The sequence below is a fragment of the Sinohyriopsis cumingii genome, chromosome 6 (genome assembly GCF_028554795.1).
Source record: "Sinohyriopsis cumingii isolate HCF-2022 chromosome 6, ASM2855479v2, whole genome shotgun sequence".
Lineage (NCBI taxonomy): Eukaryota > Metazoa > Mollusca > Bivalvia > Unionida > Unionidae > Sinohyriopsis > Sinohyriopsis cumingii.
Window position 1 is genome coordinate 61266181 of NC_142966.1, and position 18931 is coordinate 61285111.

General features: G+C 35.2%; 1 protein-coding gene across 2 annotated transcripts in view; it reads left to right on the forward strand.

Annotated features, from left to right (window-relative positions):
• Positions 1-18931, forward strand: part of LOC149797059 (scavenger receptor cysteine-rich domain superfamily protein-like) — a 226352-nt gene that overhangs the window by 160507 nt on the left and 46914 nt on the right. For both annotated transcript variants that reach the window (XM_089961739.1, XM_089961738.1), the window contains exons 13-14: positions 3857-4016; positions 9302-9489. In XM_089961739.1, coding sequence (XP_089817865.1) covers positions 3857-4016; positions 9302-9489 — 348 coding nt within the window. The remainder of the gene's footprint in view (positions 1-3856; positions 4017-9301; positions 9490-18931) is intronic.

The following is an 18931-nucleotide window of genomic DNA, read 5'->3' on the forward strand; positions in this document are numbered from 1 at the left end:
ACTTATGCCTGATAAATCTGATATGCCTTTATGAGGTCATTATATCACCATCTGCCTGCTGAGAAGAATCTAGTCTAATCCAACATCCTACCTTGTTCCCAATTCCAGGACGGACCCGAAACGTGATAACACGTTGTTTTGTTTGCATATGTGAGGTCACTAAGCTTCAAGCAAATGCAGCAAAATGTGTAAGATATGAAGATTTCAAAATGAAAAGCATATGAAAAACACAATTTTACATAGTGACATTCCAAACTTTGAAAATGTGAAAACTATATTAAAGTGAATATTTATCCTCTAGGTATTTGAGGTTTCCAGTGGGGTGGTTTGCTAGAGTATATTTAGCCATTTAGAATATCAGCAATTCTTAAGTTTAATATGGAGGGGAAGGTTAGGTTTAACAATTTTGCTACATTTAGTACTAAACCGCATACAGACAAGTTAATACTCGAAAGTAAATTAGAAACTATTAACAGGAAGGAAGCTATATCAGTAATAATATATTTTCATTATATTTTGGGCATATACATCCTAATTAGAGTCTGTGAAATCACATATTACGTTTTATAGTATGAACCCAATTTGAACATAGATACAGTAACAGTACATTGTAAGAGTATTTTTTCGTGTGACACATGCACTTGGGTTATTTTGTAGGTTTAATTAAGCTGTGTACTAATTAAGGTTAGGTGTACAACGCTCATTCAAAATAATCTTCTTTGAATATTTGTGGTTCATCGTTAAGAGGACTAATCACATTTACGTTTTATATTCAAGAGGTAAAATCAGAAATTAATGAGTAAAATGGACCAAATTAATGTGATATGAACTTGCGAAAAACTGTCACACTGTGATAATCAAAATAGCAACCAACAAAAATAATTAAAATGGTTGTATTTTATGTTAGACTCACTTCACTTTCTAGTTTTTGATGAATCACATATACTTTTTACATATATATATATATATATATATATATATATATATATATATATATATATATATATATATATATATATATATATATATATATATATATATACTTTGACACATTTCATTATCTGACAATTAAGAATGCTACCTAGACAGATACAGTTAACTGTACCATAAACACGCCATCCCAAGTCTCTCATTAATTATTTTGCAACTTGGTTAAAAATAATAGCAAGCTATATAAGAAATTATTTGTTCCTATTATGTGGTACAATCCTCAACACATAAAGTAACTGCGCGAATAACAATGTTGGTAACTCCATGCACAAAATCAACATGAATGATGGTATGTGTTTCCAATAAAGGTCTCTCCTCTGACATTTAGGCAAAACTGAAGCTGTGAGATGTGCTCAAGAATAACAAATGTTACTCTTTGCTTAAGTTGAAGCGATGTCAAGCTGTAAATAAATCAAAAGAGAAAACTAATAAATCAGACTTCTTGTATTTATAGTTTTATTCTTCTTTCAAATATGAAAGTATGCAAATATGTAAACTGCTCATGACATATACAAGCAGTGTTTCCAGGTTTGAGGCTTCAGTAGTATTCACAAATTTGGAAACGTAAGGGCATGTATACCTGTTTAAAAAATACACACATCCGGCCATTATTTTGTTTCAAGTTTTGGACATACTTTTACTTTGCCCTGCCTTTTGTTTTTACCTTAAGACAGAAAATCTACATAAATTTTATGGCAAGCTGGGAGTTTGACAGCTGTTAGAAATTTTGTATTGATCGTGTTCAACAAGGTGCAGTGTTATGGACCAGATAATTTGAAGCCACGAAAATAAAATTGCTGCATGTTCATTAATGATTAGAGAGTTTTAATAAATTAAAATTTATTTCTGATATAACACATTTCGTTCTTGAAAACAGGATAAAACATTACACATCTTTCGAAACGAATTTTAAAGAGACAGAGAGACTAATTTTTCAGAAAAGAAACATCAAAACTTCAGACTGCTTAATCAACTAAATTACATGTATGTCACATAGTATCATAGAGCTGTGCAGCGTGTATCATTTGGTCCAATGGTTGTGACTGATTGTCGTATGGAGTGATTTTCGAGTCGATATGAAATATACCTCTTACAAATGCATAGGCTTATACACAATAGAAAAACCGAAACGTGCTATATTCCAGATTTATTGTGTCAGCTGCTTGACCAGTAGCTGGGAAAGATAATAAAACAGAGAATTTTGATTGAATCAAGACGAAAATGTATATCAGGACGAACGTTTAGAGCAGAGGTGCAAAGTCTTTCAATAAACAACAATAAATGTAATCGACGGCTTCGAATTGAACAATGGGAGGCTTTAGCTCTTTTAATAGTGATCATGATGTCTGTCATGACGACCTAATTGATTTCTTTGAGGTTTTATATAAGAGTGTGGCAATATGAATTAATGTTGGTGACTTAGCCGGATCAATATGACATGCCCTGATGAAGACTTGGTATCACCACCTGATTGCTGGGTAAAACTAAGGTAATCCAACGTTCCCACCTTGTTCCTAATACCAGGCTAGGCTTGAAAAAGAGATATCATAGGTTCCTTTGATCTGATAAATCATTATGGTTCATGCAGATGCAATGAAAAGTGCCACATTTGAAAATCTCAGAAATTATATTAAATGTTCAAGCATAGTAAATACTATATATTACAGAGCGACACTCAGAAGTATGAAAAAATGAAAACTGTTTTACAGTGACTATTCATTTTCAAGACATACGAGGATTCCAGAAGTGTATTTGATGGGGTATATTTAACCATTTCCAAGTTAAATAAGTAATGAGTAACACCAGCTATTTTTTAAGTTTGAATAGTGATGGAGGGAAAAAGTTTGATCATTTGCTCAGCATGCACATTATTAAATTAAAATATTTGTAGAAGGAAGCTAATTCATCGTAACATCATTGACATCATAACATTTCTAAATATTTAAAACTAATTCAGCCTAGTGGGACCTCGGAAAACCGAGTGGTCTAAGATGCTCACTTTAACAGATTTATCTCACATCTCACTTCTGTCGAGTGGATTCGAATCTCGGCTGGACCAACATGGGTTTGTGAAAAATCTCGTCAGTAGTTGTTTTTTCCGTGATTTTTCCAGGGTTCTTTCTCCACAAGAATATACTGGTTGCCATTTATAGCTTATCAAACGCTAAAACATGGCTTTAAACCCCACAAAACAAAAGGTAAATATAAACACAGAAATATAATCGCGGTCTTCAACATGTTATAGAATGCAATTAGTTCATATAGCCTTAAGAAAGTTTGAAGGGATGCGATTCTCATTCCCGTCCTTACGAAGCCAAATAGTCTAAGGCACTCTCTTTTACAGATCACTCGCATCTCAAACTCGTCTCTCTTCTCCTGGGTTCGAGTCTCGACAAGCGTGGCTATGTGAGAAAGCTTGTCAGTAATTTCTTCTTGAGTGGTGGTTCTTCCCGGGTCTTCCTCCTCGAAACATACTGGACGCCACGTAAACCCTATCATGTGTTGAAAGATAGCATTCAACACACAAGAACCAAACCAACCAAACATGTTTTGAATTTTAAAACAGAAGGAATAGTTCCTAAAGTAGGACTTGCAACTTTATAATTTGAGACAATTAATTAGAAAAAAATCTTTACGAATATTTCTGGTGTATATTGAATAGTATCAGCCAACAACTATTAAAATGGTCTTTGCTAATGTGATATTACCTTGGGCAACAATGTTTCAACAAAAATAACAAAACATAACACAAAACACAAATATGTTATGTTAGACTTGGGTGACTATTATATTGTTGAACACAAAGACAGTGATTATTATAAATAATAAAATCATGTAAGTAATCGTTTTTACTTCCTTTTTCTAGATTCTGAGGAACCTCCACAACATAACGTACGTTTAGTAGGTGGTCAGGCCGAGAACGAAGGCAGAGTAGAGATTAAATATAACAATACGTGGTACACGCTGTGTGATAATAACTGGGATAATCAAGATGCAATGGTCGTTTGTCGTTCTCTTGGATATTGGTAAGCATCTCTTTCCCTCAGTGTAATCTCTGTTCTGACAAGCAAACGCAGTTTTGTTCTGACTGTTGAAAAATCTTTGGGATCCTAAACCAAATGGATAACAATTGTATCCATAATGACATTAACTTCGACAGCTTTTGCGTATTCAGTTGGCATCCTGACCGGTACATTGACGCGATGATAGTTGTATCCTTAGGATGTAATAAGCAGTCTCGGGCAACACTTGGAAAAGAAAATATTGGATTATTGTTGTTGACACCTCTTAGTTCCGTCCCAACATATATTGGATTCTTGTGTAACAAGCGAACCTGGAATTTGGACTTAAGCTTAATTTCGAGCCTGTCATTATGCAATCATTGCCTTTCTCTCTGTAAACCCCCTACTCTAAACATGTGAACCTCTTGACGTGAGTGTTTTTCGACATTACTATTTCATTGAAAAACAGCTGTTATTAAATGAAGTCTTTGTTTAAGCAGTGCAAAATTAATAGCATTCTCGTTATCTATATGGCAATGTGCAAATGAATCTCTTATTTCAGATTTAAACTTAAGAAAAAATCATACATTTCATTTCGTCAGGGACAATGGTATTTTCTAGTCATTTAAGTTGGCATATACGGACTATTCAGATAAATTATTGTTCCAGATAAGGGGAGAATGTGATACAAATATTGACATTTCGGAACGTGTCAGACCGACAGAGGTGGTATTTGGAAATACCAGGTGGTATCTCTGGAAATATACGATGCATCTAAACTCACGTAGGAGAAAACGCAAATAAAACTAATTCGTAACTTGTCCGGCACTGTCAATGTATTCACTATAAACCAACAGGACAGCAGGTTTACAAACAATACGTTAAAAATTGTGACGAAGCAGAAATTAACGTGTACACAAAGCTTTAAGTTGATTGTGTCGGAGCGTTATCTTTTGTGCATGTCCCATACACTAAAGATGTTGCTTCATACCCCTCTCTATCTCACGCCCCCATGCACATATGCACATTGTGCGTCTGTATAAAATTTAAAACAACACAATTTCCGATAAATCTGTAAGACTGGTTTTGCATTTACAGCATGATACTTTAGGCACAAAATATTTTAACAGAACAGGATGACGTGTCCATATTTTCAAAATTACATCATTGACACAACGTTTTTCAATGGTAGGAATTATCATAACAAACTCATATGGATCAGAAAGTTACATGAGTTATAATGAAAACAGCGACAGTGAAATCACAATATGGAGCAAAACAGTCATACATACAACTGGATATTTATAAATGATATAAATGTGTTTACAACATATAGATGTTTTTATTAAAATTATATACAATTTCATATAATAGATTGATAAAGTCAGCTGTGTGTGTGTGGGCTATACAGATAATACGAAATTTTGAGAGAGTGACAGGTGTAAGGTGTAAGGTGAGCTTGTTTGCATTTGCAACATGCATTGGTTAACCCACGGATGTTGCCGAACAACATCGGATTCATTCATAAACATGTGAAAAATGGCCGAGTTTCTCAGTTCGAGGGAGAAATTACATGGCTTACAATGTGATGAAGCGTCGATATTATATAGTTTGAATGGCACCCAACGATATTAAGAACCAGTAAATTTCAAGACTAAGTGTTATTCAGATGATTTGGCATATACGATTTTTTGCATATAACGGCGGCATTGGTGCGTTAAAATAGGGAAAACGAATTTTGTCAACCTAGACAATACCACCTTTTAAAAGAACAATAAATGAATTACCAAATACATAAAATGAAAAAAGTTGTGGACTCTTTTATTTTACAATGTACCTCTGAAATCTAGGAAGTGAAAATGACAAAGTGGAGCTAGCAGTGTTGTAAAAAGTGCACGTCTGAAGTAAGGCTAAGCTATATAATCAATAACCGAATTACATCCATTAATCATATACTAAAATAAGGAGAAATTTATGTTACCAATACCTAAGATAAACAAAGTCTTTTTCAAACAGTCAGTAAAGCCAGCGATGAAAATCTTGGAAGAACCTTTCTTTAAAAATATTAACCTATGCAAAATATTGAACTGTAGAGCGCCACCTTAAAAGAAATATATGAAAATGTGTACAATTATTTTCTTTTAATATCATCATGTATAATGTTCTCAAGAAATAGTACATTAACACTTATGTTATGCACGAAAACCAACTATTGACACTTGCTTTCCTCTTGCTTACAGTGATCTTAATTATGGGGAAATTAGGAGCATTTAAAGACAAGAAAGAAGTCAACTTAAATTTAAAAGCGTTGCATTAAGTGAAAGAAATCTATAATGACAACGTCTTTTAAAATGCATTTGTAAGGAAATTAATAAATAAATGATGACAAAGTGAATTCACTTTCATCCAATTTCTGGTGATAGAAGAATAAGCAAACAGTGTAAGCTTTGACCATTGACACTTCTATGAACCTCATCTGTTCCATCCCGTATCAAGCAGGAAAATTTATTAGTGACATCTCAGGAATAATTGTGACAAGTTTCATGTTCCTGTCTTTCAGCATAACAATGGTTGCTGTTTTTAAAATAGCTCACTTTAAATTATAATTGAGGGTGGGTTGGTTGAGATTGTGTGGGACTTGGCTGCTAATGAATACTGTTTTGTATGGAAAAGCATCAGAATTATTCAAAAAGACTGTTTTGATGTTTGCGACTTAAATGATTCAGCTATACAACCAAAATTGAATCATACAATAAGAAAACCTATGTGGTCTTTATTAGGGCGTTGTACATGAAATATTAACTTTTTAGCTAGTAGCAGGTGTAAGGTGAAGTTATTTGCATTTGCAACATGCACAATGAAGAGACAGTCGGCGTACCTCTATGCTACTTTCATGTACTGTGGCTGAAATTTCTTTAGATATTGTACTTGTTGAAATTGTACCTGCTTTAAGCAGACAGCTAACCAAATTATCTGCTCCAATGTGCTTGAAAAAGTAGCCTGAATTAGTCCTAGGTAAGTATGTTTAGCAGTTATTGAAATAGGGAAAACAACCTTTTTTTCAGTGTGAATAATACCAGCTTTAGAAAGAGCAATGAATAAATTACCAACTATATAAAATGTAATAAAGCCCCTCTGTTATTTTTACAATTTACCTGTTAGGTCCAGGAAGTGAAAATGACCAAGAAGAGCTAGCATTTTTTTTAATAAGTGCACTTCTGAGGTTTTAATAAGTGCACTTCTGTGGTAAGGGTATATACTATATAACCCAAATTAGACCCATCAATGAAATACCAAATTAAAGGGAATTAAACGTTTGCGTTAACAAAACCTAAAATATAGAAGGTGTTTATTAAAATGTACATTTTAACCAGCGAGGAAATCCTGGGTAATTGTTTCTTCAAAAATCTATGCAAAATGTACTGTCCAAGTGAATGAACTACTCAGTGCGTTCCATTCAAAATGTAGTTATGTATCATTTTTTGGCTATAAGCAATTTTGTTTTTAAATTTTGATCATAATTTACTTCTTTTTCAAACTTATATTTTCATTGATATTGATTAAATAAATATAAGACACGCGTATGATTTAAATATTAAAGATAGCTTAAATAACGAAAGTAGAACACCATGAACACAGCATGGTTTACTTACTCAACAATGAACGCACATCCATTTATTTATCGGTGAGTATACTGAAAGGAATGGGAAATCTAAACTAAGAGAAATGTCTAACCATAATTAGGTAATTCAATAATTTAAATGCATTTACAGATGATCTAAACCAATATTATGCTTTAAATAAAATTGATACAGACCATACGATTGTTTATCATTCATCAATCTCTTTGCCCTTTCCTTTGGTCGGTTGATTTGTTCATTGTGCGACCATCCATATGTTCAGAGACATCGTCGTTTGACACAATCAAAAATCCACTATGGTTGTTTTTAATGTATTTTAGCCCGTATCTTATTCGATTGTCCACAGAGAGAGAGAGAGAGAGAGAGAGAGAGAGACAGAGAGACAGAGAGAGAGAGAGAGAGATATTTTCCAATAAAATTGTATAGCATGTCTAATTCAAGTAGAAAGTTGTGATTATTAATATTTTTTTTATGTCGTTAATGGTCAATTTGTATAAATTAGTCACTGTTCTAGGGAGTATAGAAGCGATAGCCTACTGTTAAAACAATATTTATTTAAGCCTATTTGATATACTAACATTACTGATATACTAACTTTATTGATATGCCCATGTGCTTTATACCAACATTTTAAAAATCATGTTAGTTTTTAGTGTTAACTGTTTATAACTTTAACCTATAAAGTAATGACTTCTAAATAAATTTTGTTAAAATACGCAGCCATCTGAAACTAAATAATCATCTACGCAATCGTAAACTTTGACACCTCCTTTACGACAGGAATTAAATACATTCAGATTATAAACAGAGACCTACACTGCTACTTTATTAACGAACGCAGTTTCAAACAGTTTCTAAAGATGTCTTATTGCAAAATCAAAGAAATGAACGAGGCAAACGATCGATACATTTTATTTGTTAATTAGAAACATAATTCTTTTTTAAAAAAAATAATTGACAATAAAGTGATCACAAGAGTAATATTTATCTAGAAGATTTTGCTGTTTTTGTGCCAGACGTAAATTATTTCCATATTTATATTTTTGAATGAAAGTGAAATGGCTGTAACAATTTTCAAACTATAGGTTTTAGAATGAAGATGTCTAAATTATACTTCATATACTTCATTCTCGAGCACGATTCAAATTTTGGAAGTAGACTTCACAAAATCGTCAACGATAAATAAGGCCTCAAAAGTTGCAATTCTTGGCTTTTCTCACCAGAAAGAAACAAATTTGACAAGAAAATTAGCTGTAGATGACATAAATCAATAAAAAGGCTTTTACCAATCAGTGCATTATTCTTTTGGTGTGGCTGTACTCTTTTAATAGTAGTTTTCGAAAGTTTGTTGTTACATTTAGATTGTGAAGTAGTGATATAATAAGAAAGTACTAGCAGTGCCAATACTGACTTCTGAAGAAATTTATATTTTCTTTGTCAGTGGCAAGCTTTCTAACTCAATATTGAATTTGCTTTCCTGTTTAAATTAAGCTTTTTATTAAGCATAGCAATAAGAATTATCACTTTAGTTTCATAAAGTATCATTCAGACTATTTGTATTATGTCTATGCATTTGACTTGAAATGCATATTGTAGCTATTAAATATGACTTTAAATGGTCGTGTGCACCACATTATATTCAATGGATAATGGTATCATTGTTAACAGGTATACATCACCAACAGCATACAACGATGCATGGTTTGGACAAGGATCAGTGCCTTCTTCTCTTATTAATCCCTATTGCAACAATAATGAGCCATCTATATTAGATTGTTATGCCAGCTACATGTTTGGGCAGACTACGTGCACACATTCAGATGATGCTGGTGTCCGATGTACTTCAGTAGCTCTTGGTGAGTCAATTCTGATACGTCTTCTAACTTCATTAGAGTAAAAAGCTACTATGGAAATGTAATTCCTCGCAGCGTAATGCAATGACGAATGATGATAAGAAAACTTTTAACTTATCAGTGTGTTCTTTTTAATGAAATATTTAATGAATACGTAACACGAGTTGGCTAATAATGAATATAGTAAATATATATCGTCATTGCAATTGACAAATATTCAACAATGACGATTGAAGTTTTAAAGAAAGTTATAGGGCTAAATATGTTTTCTTGCTTTAGCACAATAGTAGCAGTATGCTGGTATGCAATCTAACAAAATTACAATAATTCTGAGTGCAGAAGTATGAATAATACTTTGGACTCGTGCTCTAACCCTGTTATACTTGGTATTAAGTATAAGGAGAACCACTAACGCTATCCAGAACCCCCAAAATAGCGATCAAACATTTAAAAATATTAGCAATAACGGATATAGTCTATTTGTAAACTTATTTGCTGTTTTATATGATTGCTCAATTTGACATTATCTTGATACTTTTAATTCAGTTTTCAAACTGGGTAACAACCAGCGAGCCCAGTTGGTACACAAGTTGTCGACACAAAATGTTACGGTTCTGTAGGAAATTGTTTATTAAGTGTTTGGATATACTGGAAGTATATAACGATTTGCTGTGCTATTGCATTTTAATTTCCTAACAATAAAAATAATAGACGGGAGAAAGGCTCTTATTGTTGTATTTCCCTTTTCCTGGTAATGCATTTTATTAATAAATAAATAAATAAATAAATAAATAATTAAATAAATAAATAAATAAATCATTGTTTCCTACTTTTCTATTTCTATGCTACTGTTTCACTGCTGCATTTTATAAAAACTAATATTGCTGTACCACTTCTCAACTATTGCTCTTTGTACGTACATGGTCACAAGTGAAAATATTGAACAGCTATCACGAAACAAAATAAGATAACACCATGCAGAGCAAATTTATTAGTTGCCAAGATTGTACTATTGAATAAGAAAGTTATCATGGACGGATATTGGACATACTAAGAAAAGTAATTATACAAAGTGCAGGGCTGGATCAGGTCAAGTGTTGTGTGTGTGTTTGTGTTCCGAATTTTAAAAGCGCCCTGACTTTATTCGACAGAGCAACAAAGCAAAAGTCATTGTGAGTGTTTGCTCAAAGTTTGCATAATACCCAATAAACGTGCGCAAGAATAAAACGATGATCAAATTTCAAATGAGAAATGGATGTACATTTGTATGTGTGTACGTTATTTTATTTTTCGTGGCCTGGGGGTGTCCAGATACCCCTCCCCTCCCCGATCCGGCCATCCAGATGATCTTTTTTAAAGTAATGCCAGATCTATTTTATCGTGTGGTACCAGTAATGTGATATCTTAGTTAATGGCGAAGTCACGAGTTTTATGCAATACGTTCGTTAAAACTGTTGGAATAAAACATTTCACTTTGTTATGTTTGAAACTTGCTTCTGAATCCGAGCTTCGAAGATTAAATTCATATTTTCGCATACCACCTCCACCCCTCTTGTCGTAAGGTAGTCCAAAATGTAATGGATATTTCTGACGGATAATAAAAACAAATTGAGAGAACTGTTAATTTGAGATGAACTAATATGTCTCAATAATTTACATTTTTTACATGTTATAAACTATTTTATCCTATCGGACTACAATTTAATTTGACAGACGGGATATTCAAATTGTTGGCAAGCTAGTAAATCTATCATAACTTAGTAAGTAAGAAGACTTTGAGGAGTTAATTATCTTTGGCACAATATTATTTTCATATCTTAGAGGTAATGCAGTTTCTATTTATTATTCAATATTACAAAAAGTTTGATTTTCTTGTTTCCAATATCACTTCTTTTAGCATACAAAGTCAAACTTCGTCTGGCAAAACACTGAAATAAGATTCTTTTTTACAAAGAAAATGCTACGCCTCGTATTAAGAATAAAAGGCAGGACACAACCAAAGACAATTAACATCCAATAAGTGACTGAATTCTGCATCATAATGTCTCTAACAATTTAGACCACTTGATTAGATAACATTTAAGCTTCGCCTTCCGCCATTACATCTTTACCGCTTTATAATGTTTACTCTATTTACACTTTCTTTGTTTTTCTATTATATGATTTTTGTATTTCTTGCAGTGTTTTAATAGTGTGTGCTGCACCAATTATCACAAATAAATAGAAAAATAAATCTTTTTTCCCTTTGTTTTTAATAAGATATTATTCATTGCAGTTTCTAATTTTGCCTAAGGTAGACGATATTATAGTCTAAAATGCCCAGGCCTGTCTCCGGATTTAACCAATGCTATCAAAGAAGCTATTTATTATATAATTGAAATTGGTGTTTGATCAAATGAATCTCGCAAAGCCTTTCATTACCAGAATGCACTTTCAAGCTTTGTACGAATTAACTCCTTCTCGATTGCTACCACCAGTCTGAGAGAGAGAGAGAGAGAGAGAGAGATATGTTGTTGTTTTTACAAAATGAAACCATATCAAGTTTTAACCTTTATTTTGAACTTGTGCGAGTTAGATGCATTCATTTTACTCTCGTATGCATTGTAATCTGCCAAGCGCAAATATCTGGAAATGTTTTATGGAATAGACCAAAGTGCGTTTGATGCAGAGATAAGATGTTACAGAGAGAGAGAGAGAGAGAGAGAGAGAGAGAGAGAGAGAGAGAGGGAGAGAGAGAGACTAAATGAATGAATGCATCTAATTTAGATTTAAGTCAATTAACACACTTTTAGGAACAAATATAGGTGTTTTAAGCAGATCAATAGTACCACAAAATTTGTATAATACTTTAAGTGATTACCTCATTTAGCCACATATAAAATTCATGTCACACCACCTTTATGATTATTACCTGTAGTATTCTCTCATTTTAAGTTATACCTGAAATCAAGAAATAGTTTTCTGCGTCGTCTTTGATTATTATAGACAGAACCAAAAAATTTCTTGCTTTCAGCTGTCGTGAATAATGTCGATATAAAAACAAATCAAATTAGGTTTGGTGGAAGGCCTGATTAATAATCTAAGACAGGAATATACCAAGATTCCAAACGTGTGTAACTATGTATACATAACAAGTTCTGGGCCTGCATTACATTGATAAAACGTGTGGTATCATGTAATTGATACGTAAATTATAGAAACAAAGAGATGATTTAGGTATTCTAAAATGGATTTGTGTTTTTACATCGACAAATAAGGAATGGTTCACCACATTGTCTTTCCCCAGCGCTATTAAGTTCCTATATGAGGTTTTCGTTACCATATTATGATTTTTTGGTATATTAGTACGTTATCGCTGCCTCATCTAGATCGAAATATCTCAGGTTGACTCAAGTTGGTTGTACACAAAATATGAAAGTCAAAATGACGATGTACAGTTCATGTCAATTATAATTACGAACCAGTTATAAAACTTCTTTGAGACGAAATAATCCGGTCTAAAGCAACAATCTAAAACGTCGTTTGTCATTTTATAGGTTCATTCAGAGTTGCAAATTTACACATAGTAATTGACACTGGCCAAACACGTTTGTTGACTGTAAGGTATTAGTGTGCAAAAACTTAAGCCAGCAGCGAACTATTGATCCAAAATATATGCGAATTAATAAAAATAGAATAAGAGGAGAGATTGTTTCCTTTAGCGTGAGTATATTATATTGGATTATAAAAGAATTACAATTGTTGTGGATCGGTTTAACAAGTTTGGGACAAAAAGCGTATCAATCGATTTGTGATCTACTACGACAAGTAGTAACGCAAAAACAGGCGGCTGAACAAAATATAGTTACAACTCCATTAACAGCATCAAGCCAGTCCCGGGCTGTTAAAGCATCACTGAAGCCGCTCAGCAACGTATAGCCGATTTGATGATTAGAAATTTGGCAGTAGTAAGCGAATTATGGTTGTGAACTGGGCCTAGACGTGATTGGTGAAGCCAACAAAAGACTTTTAGACGAAACCGGTTAGGTATAACTGGTGTCTCTGTTCAAAGATGCACCTAGTATCGCTTTTGTCATGGGCGCGCCTTTATTGGTAACTCAAAGATAGCCAACCCCTTTACTGAGCACCGAATTACGTTTGTTGTCTTCATTTTTGCAATCTGGAAACGAGTCAACGCTGTTTTTTGTCCCGCACTCAAACTCGACACCACGTATCAAGGACCGTTAATGGACAGATTATATGGCAAATATATATATATATATATATATATATATATATATATATATATATATATATATATATATATATATATATATATATATATATATATATATATATATATATACAGCATAGTCTTGGAGCACAAAAACAATTTTGATTATGAAGTTTCAAAATTGCGAATCAGCGGGATGACAGGCAAGAACAAAATATAATGTTATTTGACCAGTTATGATTATTTTAAGTTTCTCTGTGGCTAAACAGCTATTGGGAACCCAACAGATATTTTACCCAGCTTAGAGACATCAAATTGCAGGTGCATATCAGTAGCTATGTTTGTACATTAACCAACATGAAAGCATTGGCACGTGTCTGTATGTTTCCCGTTCAGACTTCGTTGCACTGTACCCGATTTATTATTTTGCACTGGAACATCTGAAGTTGTTATGGCTGTCAGAGGTCAACTTGTACTGTAATACACGTATAACCAAGGTCCCTAACAGCGATTACAGAAGCATAGCTGTGATCATCTCCCAAAAAACTCTGTTGCTGAGTTCACATGTAGTGGAAAGAGGGTTACTGACACGATTGTAGAAACAATTAGCAATAGAGCAGCGCACTTTAAAAATGTTATATCACAATGGCAATGTGGACATTGCGAACACCGTCTTGCAATAATAATGAGCTCAGTAATAAGAAATAATTGCGGTCTCAAACTAAAGGTTTTTATTGCAAAGTTGACTGTAAATGTCTTCGTGTGGCTAACACAAACACAACTTGATCAGTTGAAGGTGCCCAGTCTAAAGAACAAGAAGGTAACATTAGAATCATTGAAGCCACAGGTGACACAAATGCAAAACAATAATGGATTAGTTCTGTTCAAAGCAGCCATTTTAATGGGGCTAGTGGCAAATCGCAATTGCAGAATCAGCTGCTTCAGGCGCCATAGGAACTGTATTCGGCAGGGTTCTGGAAAAGGTCTTTGGTGGCACTTATATTATCTCGCATAAGAATAAAATAGGAAACGGTCTTCGATTACCCGTACGACTAGCAAAATTACCTCAGGCAAAAGTCTTCTACTTTCCAGGACAATGATTGTAGACTCGCCGTTGATGATCGCAGTGTGTTCATTGACAAATGCTGATTTATTATTCAAGACGCAAAAGTCAGTCAAGCATTTACGAGGTGTATGAGAAATGAACTCGGAGCTATAATTCCCTGCAACCGGAATAGTCACCAGGAGTTAACAAGACTTCTAACCTATTGGGTCTCACGCGTGCCAACGCCTCAACCTATTCTGCAATTTGGCTCGTATGCATTTGCAAAACCACTTGTTCGAGGACATAAACATTTGCCACAGTTTTAGTCAACGCTGTCTTTGCAAACTCGGATGGATGGACCAACATGAGCACGTTTCGTTGTTAAAGCACTGCATGCACACGAGCGTGTATTGAGTCTACTTTGTCATTTAGAAATTGCACTTGATCGTATTCAAAATGACTGTTGAAATTTAGAAACGCGTAAAATCAGCGACCTAACATGGTCCTCATGTAGATATGATCTGAATTTTTACCGAATCGGTGCACTGACTTCACCAGTCTGGTAGTTGCTGACGTAGCCCCATGTAACCTTTAATTTTTCTAGACCAAACTGGAAACTGGAAACGCCCAACGTAGACATTCACGAGATAGTTTTGCATCCGGTAGGCATCATCAGGAGAAACCTACATGAAATCAACAAGAACCACTGAATATGGTGTGTCGGAGGCTTATTAAAAACTTGCATCGATGTTGCTGAGTCTGCGACCAAACAATACGCGAATGCGTTCATTACCATGCGAGGTGAAATCATGGAGACAGATCAACGGAATACAACCAGAAATGGAGAGGAGATCAGTCATCAAACAAAGCCATTGTATATGTGACCCTGCTGTATACATGCGAAACCTGTACTGTGTACAGACACCATACCAAGATGCTGGATTAGTTTCACATCGGATGCACGAAGAAACTGATGAAGATAATTAAGTAGGACTAGGTCTCAGATACTTAAGTTCTCATACGGGCAGGCAATCTAGGCATTCACACTATGCTGTTGAAATCACAGTTTACATGGGCAGATGAAATGAGAATAAAACTATCTTAGGGTGACAAGAAGAAATGTTTCAAAGATTCCCTCAGGTTATCCCTGCAACACTTCAAATTTGAACATGAGTCTTAGGAAGACCTAACACATAGCACTATTTTGCGGAGCCTCGTCCATACTGGAGCTACCATCTGTAAACGAAGGATAATTACAGGGGCAGGGCAGAAGCACGAGCAACGGAAGTCTCATACTTTCAGCACGTCCTCTATTGTTCAAGCAAACCCAAGCGGCATTTCCTGTCAAGTGTGCCTATGTCAGCTCAGATCATATATAGGCTTTATAAGCCACCCATATACTAACAGAAACCAAAGCAGTTACTGATTTCATCGTCATCTTCGAACTCGAAGGACAAACTGATCATCCATTATGTAGTCCAAATAAATTGGGACAAAATGATGTTTTATGTTTAGATTATACACTTTTCTGGTGCCTAACTCTTTTGCAACATTGCTTTCGTTTAAGGTCTTGCCCTCTTTAGAATAAGTTATTTTTAAGTCTTCAATATAGTTGCCTAACATTTGCTGTCCTTCCTGAACCTTATTTCATTATTTGTTCCAAAATTGAGCTGTCGGACAAAAGTAAAATCCATTATATACATTATTGGTTTGCTTTTTACATCTGCTATTCTATTATTTATAATGTATATAATTTAAATTCGTAGTAGGGTAAGAGGGATGGAGCAGGATAAGAAACAATGAATCCCCAAAACGTATACACCAACTGTAGGAGACTTCTTAGACTGTAAACAAGTTTTCATGTACATTCGGTTAGCTTAGTTTTTTCAGTGTATACAATCCAACCTATTTCCGCAACCATATTTAAAGGTTTCCTGGTATATTCGTCGTTCTCTCCAAATATTTTGACAAATAAAATCCAAACATAAACAAACACACACAATTCGCATTGTGAAATTGACTAATGAAATGTCCAATCTGGTCGGATTATAGTTTATTGCGACACACTGTCTGTGATCTCTAGTCCTTTGCTGAATCCACATTGACTCTCTTGCAGAAGCCAGTGATTGATGTAATGCAGAAGACGATTCAGCAGTATTTTGCCTGTTATTGACAGCAAGGATATGCCCCTTTATTTGCCTCAGGATTGCGGTGGATCGTGGATGCGTCCTTGTACTCCTTGTGTCCACATTGGCTGGAACAGTTCATGCTGTTAATGTGCCATGTGTTAGCCTCTTTGTAGACTTCTTCTGGTATATCATCTACTACAGGCGCACTAACATTTAACAGCAGGTCAATTACATGCACAATTTCAGTCAGTGTGGGAGGAACAGAAAGTGCCATGTTGTATTCAGCTTGGGGCAGTCGATCAGTTGTTTCTTCTGTGATAGATTACTGCTAATTGAGGATGCTATTGAAACGTTTTACGTCCCTTTGAAGTATGTTTTTGCTAGCTAGCAGCGTGAAGCTGTCAGCATTCAGTAGTGTTCCTTATTATTTGGCCCTTTGATTGTCTACAGAGCATCTTATAAGGTTCTTCATCTCATTCCTGACTACGTATGACTAAACTCTCATCAAGCTTACAGCCCAGGCAAGAGTCTTGCAGCCCTCTGAGTTTGCATTGACCAGTTCTCTTGATGTCTTTAAGGCTGCCTTCTAAGATGATAAAGCTTTGTCTTCTAAGCAGATCTTTTGTTTCCGATACATCTCACTCAGAATTCTTTGTGTGGCAGCATAGTTCTAATCAAAGGACTAATGATGAGTACTAGTGGTAGTATCGAGAGTTTCGTCGGCAGTTGAGTACACGTAAGCTTGAAGGATACAAAGTGTTTCTCGATTTTTCCTGAGTTTATATCAATTTCTATCCAGTTCGCTGCACAGTTCTTCGACAAATGCCTGTTTCATGTTCTCCTCTTTCCATTTTGAGACATTAAGCTTTCAGGTACCTCTTTTCCTTGTGATCGTCTGCTAGGCTAAATCCAGATATTGAGCTTGGAGATTATGAAGCTGTGGTAAGTACATGGACATCCTGCCTGTTTCTTCTCTTGACGATGACGTTATCAGTAAGATGCTAGTGCTTGGAGCGTGGCTGCATTCAATACGTTTTATTACGGTGTGGCAGATAGAAGTATGTGTTTTGATTGAGAGGTTGTGTGATAGCGCATTTCCTCAGCAGGAGGAGTCCATTGGTGTTGCATTTGCCAACGATACTTTTGCCAATGATACTTGACCATGTCTGGTGACCTGTGATGATTCTGGCATTGAGGTCGCCAAGGATGATAAGCTTGGCCGCTTTTGTTACTTCTGCAATACAATGTTCACTTGATCTCATCTGTTTCGGTCATGGCAGGTGCATGATCCTTGTTGATAGTTACATGTCATTTTCCAAACAATCGGAGTCTCACTTGCATTAGGCCGTAATTCACTCTTTGAGAGGTTTGTGAGCTTGCTAACAATCTGTGATTTGAATGCAAGCCCAACACCAGATATTTGTTGCTCATTTTTACTTCGGTCTACCAAAGAATGTGTAGCCAGTTCCTAGTTGTCCTTCCTCATCTAGGCGAGTGTCACCAAAGGCTGCTGTTTTGATATTCATTCTGGACAGTTCTCTACGAATCAGAGCTTTTTTCTCTGGTCCATCTGCTGATCTACTGTCCATGATTACATTTGAGGCACGGTGGTGAGTTGGGTCTCCATTGTCTTCTTGCTTGGTTTTCGACCGCTAAGATGGATTCCCATAAGCCGCGGTATTCTGTCCAGGGTTAAGGTAATGTAGACAAGGTTTAGACAACCTTTCTAGCCCTTCCTCATGTTATGGGGATGAGTATTGTGATCCTAAAGTGAGAGGCTTGATCTCCCTGAGGGCTGCGGAGTTACACTGCCGTTTTGGTCCAATGAAAGCGACCCATTGCCCTGAGCCGCCTTTGTGCAGATCTGCAGCTTCAGCTTACAGTGTATCCACACCTGCTGCTTTGTCACTCGCTCGTCGTCACAAGAGTGGAAATAGCGCCATGACGTGCGTGTGAGTTAGATTTACCGGGAGGGAAAGTTACGCAGTTCATCTTACTTTCTCGTCCAGTCCTGTCTCAGTCCATTGGCAAGACAGTGTCAAAACGTTTGGAGACATG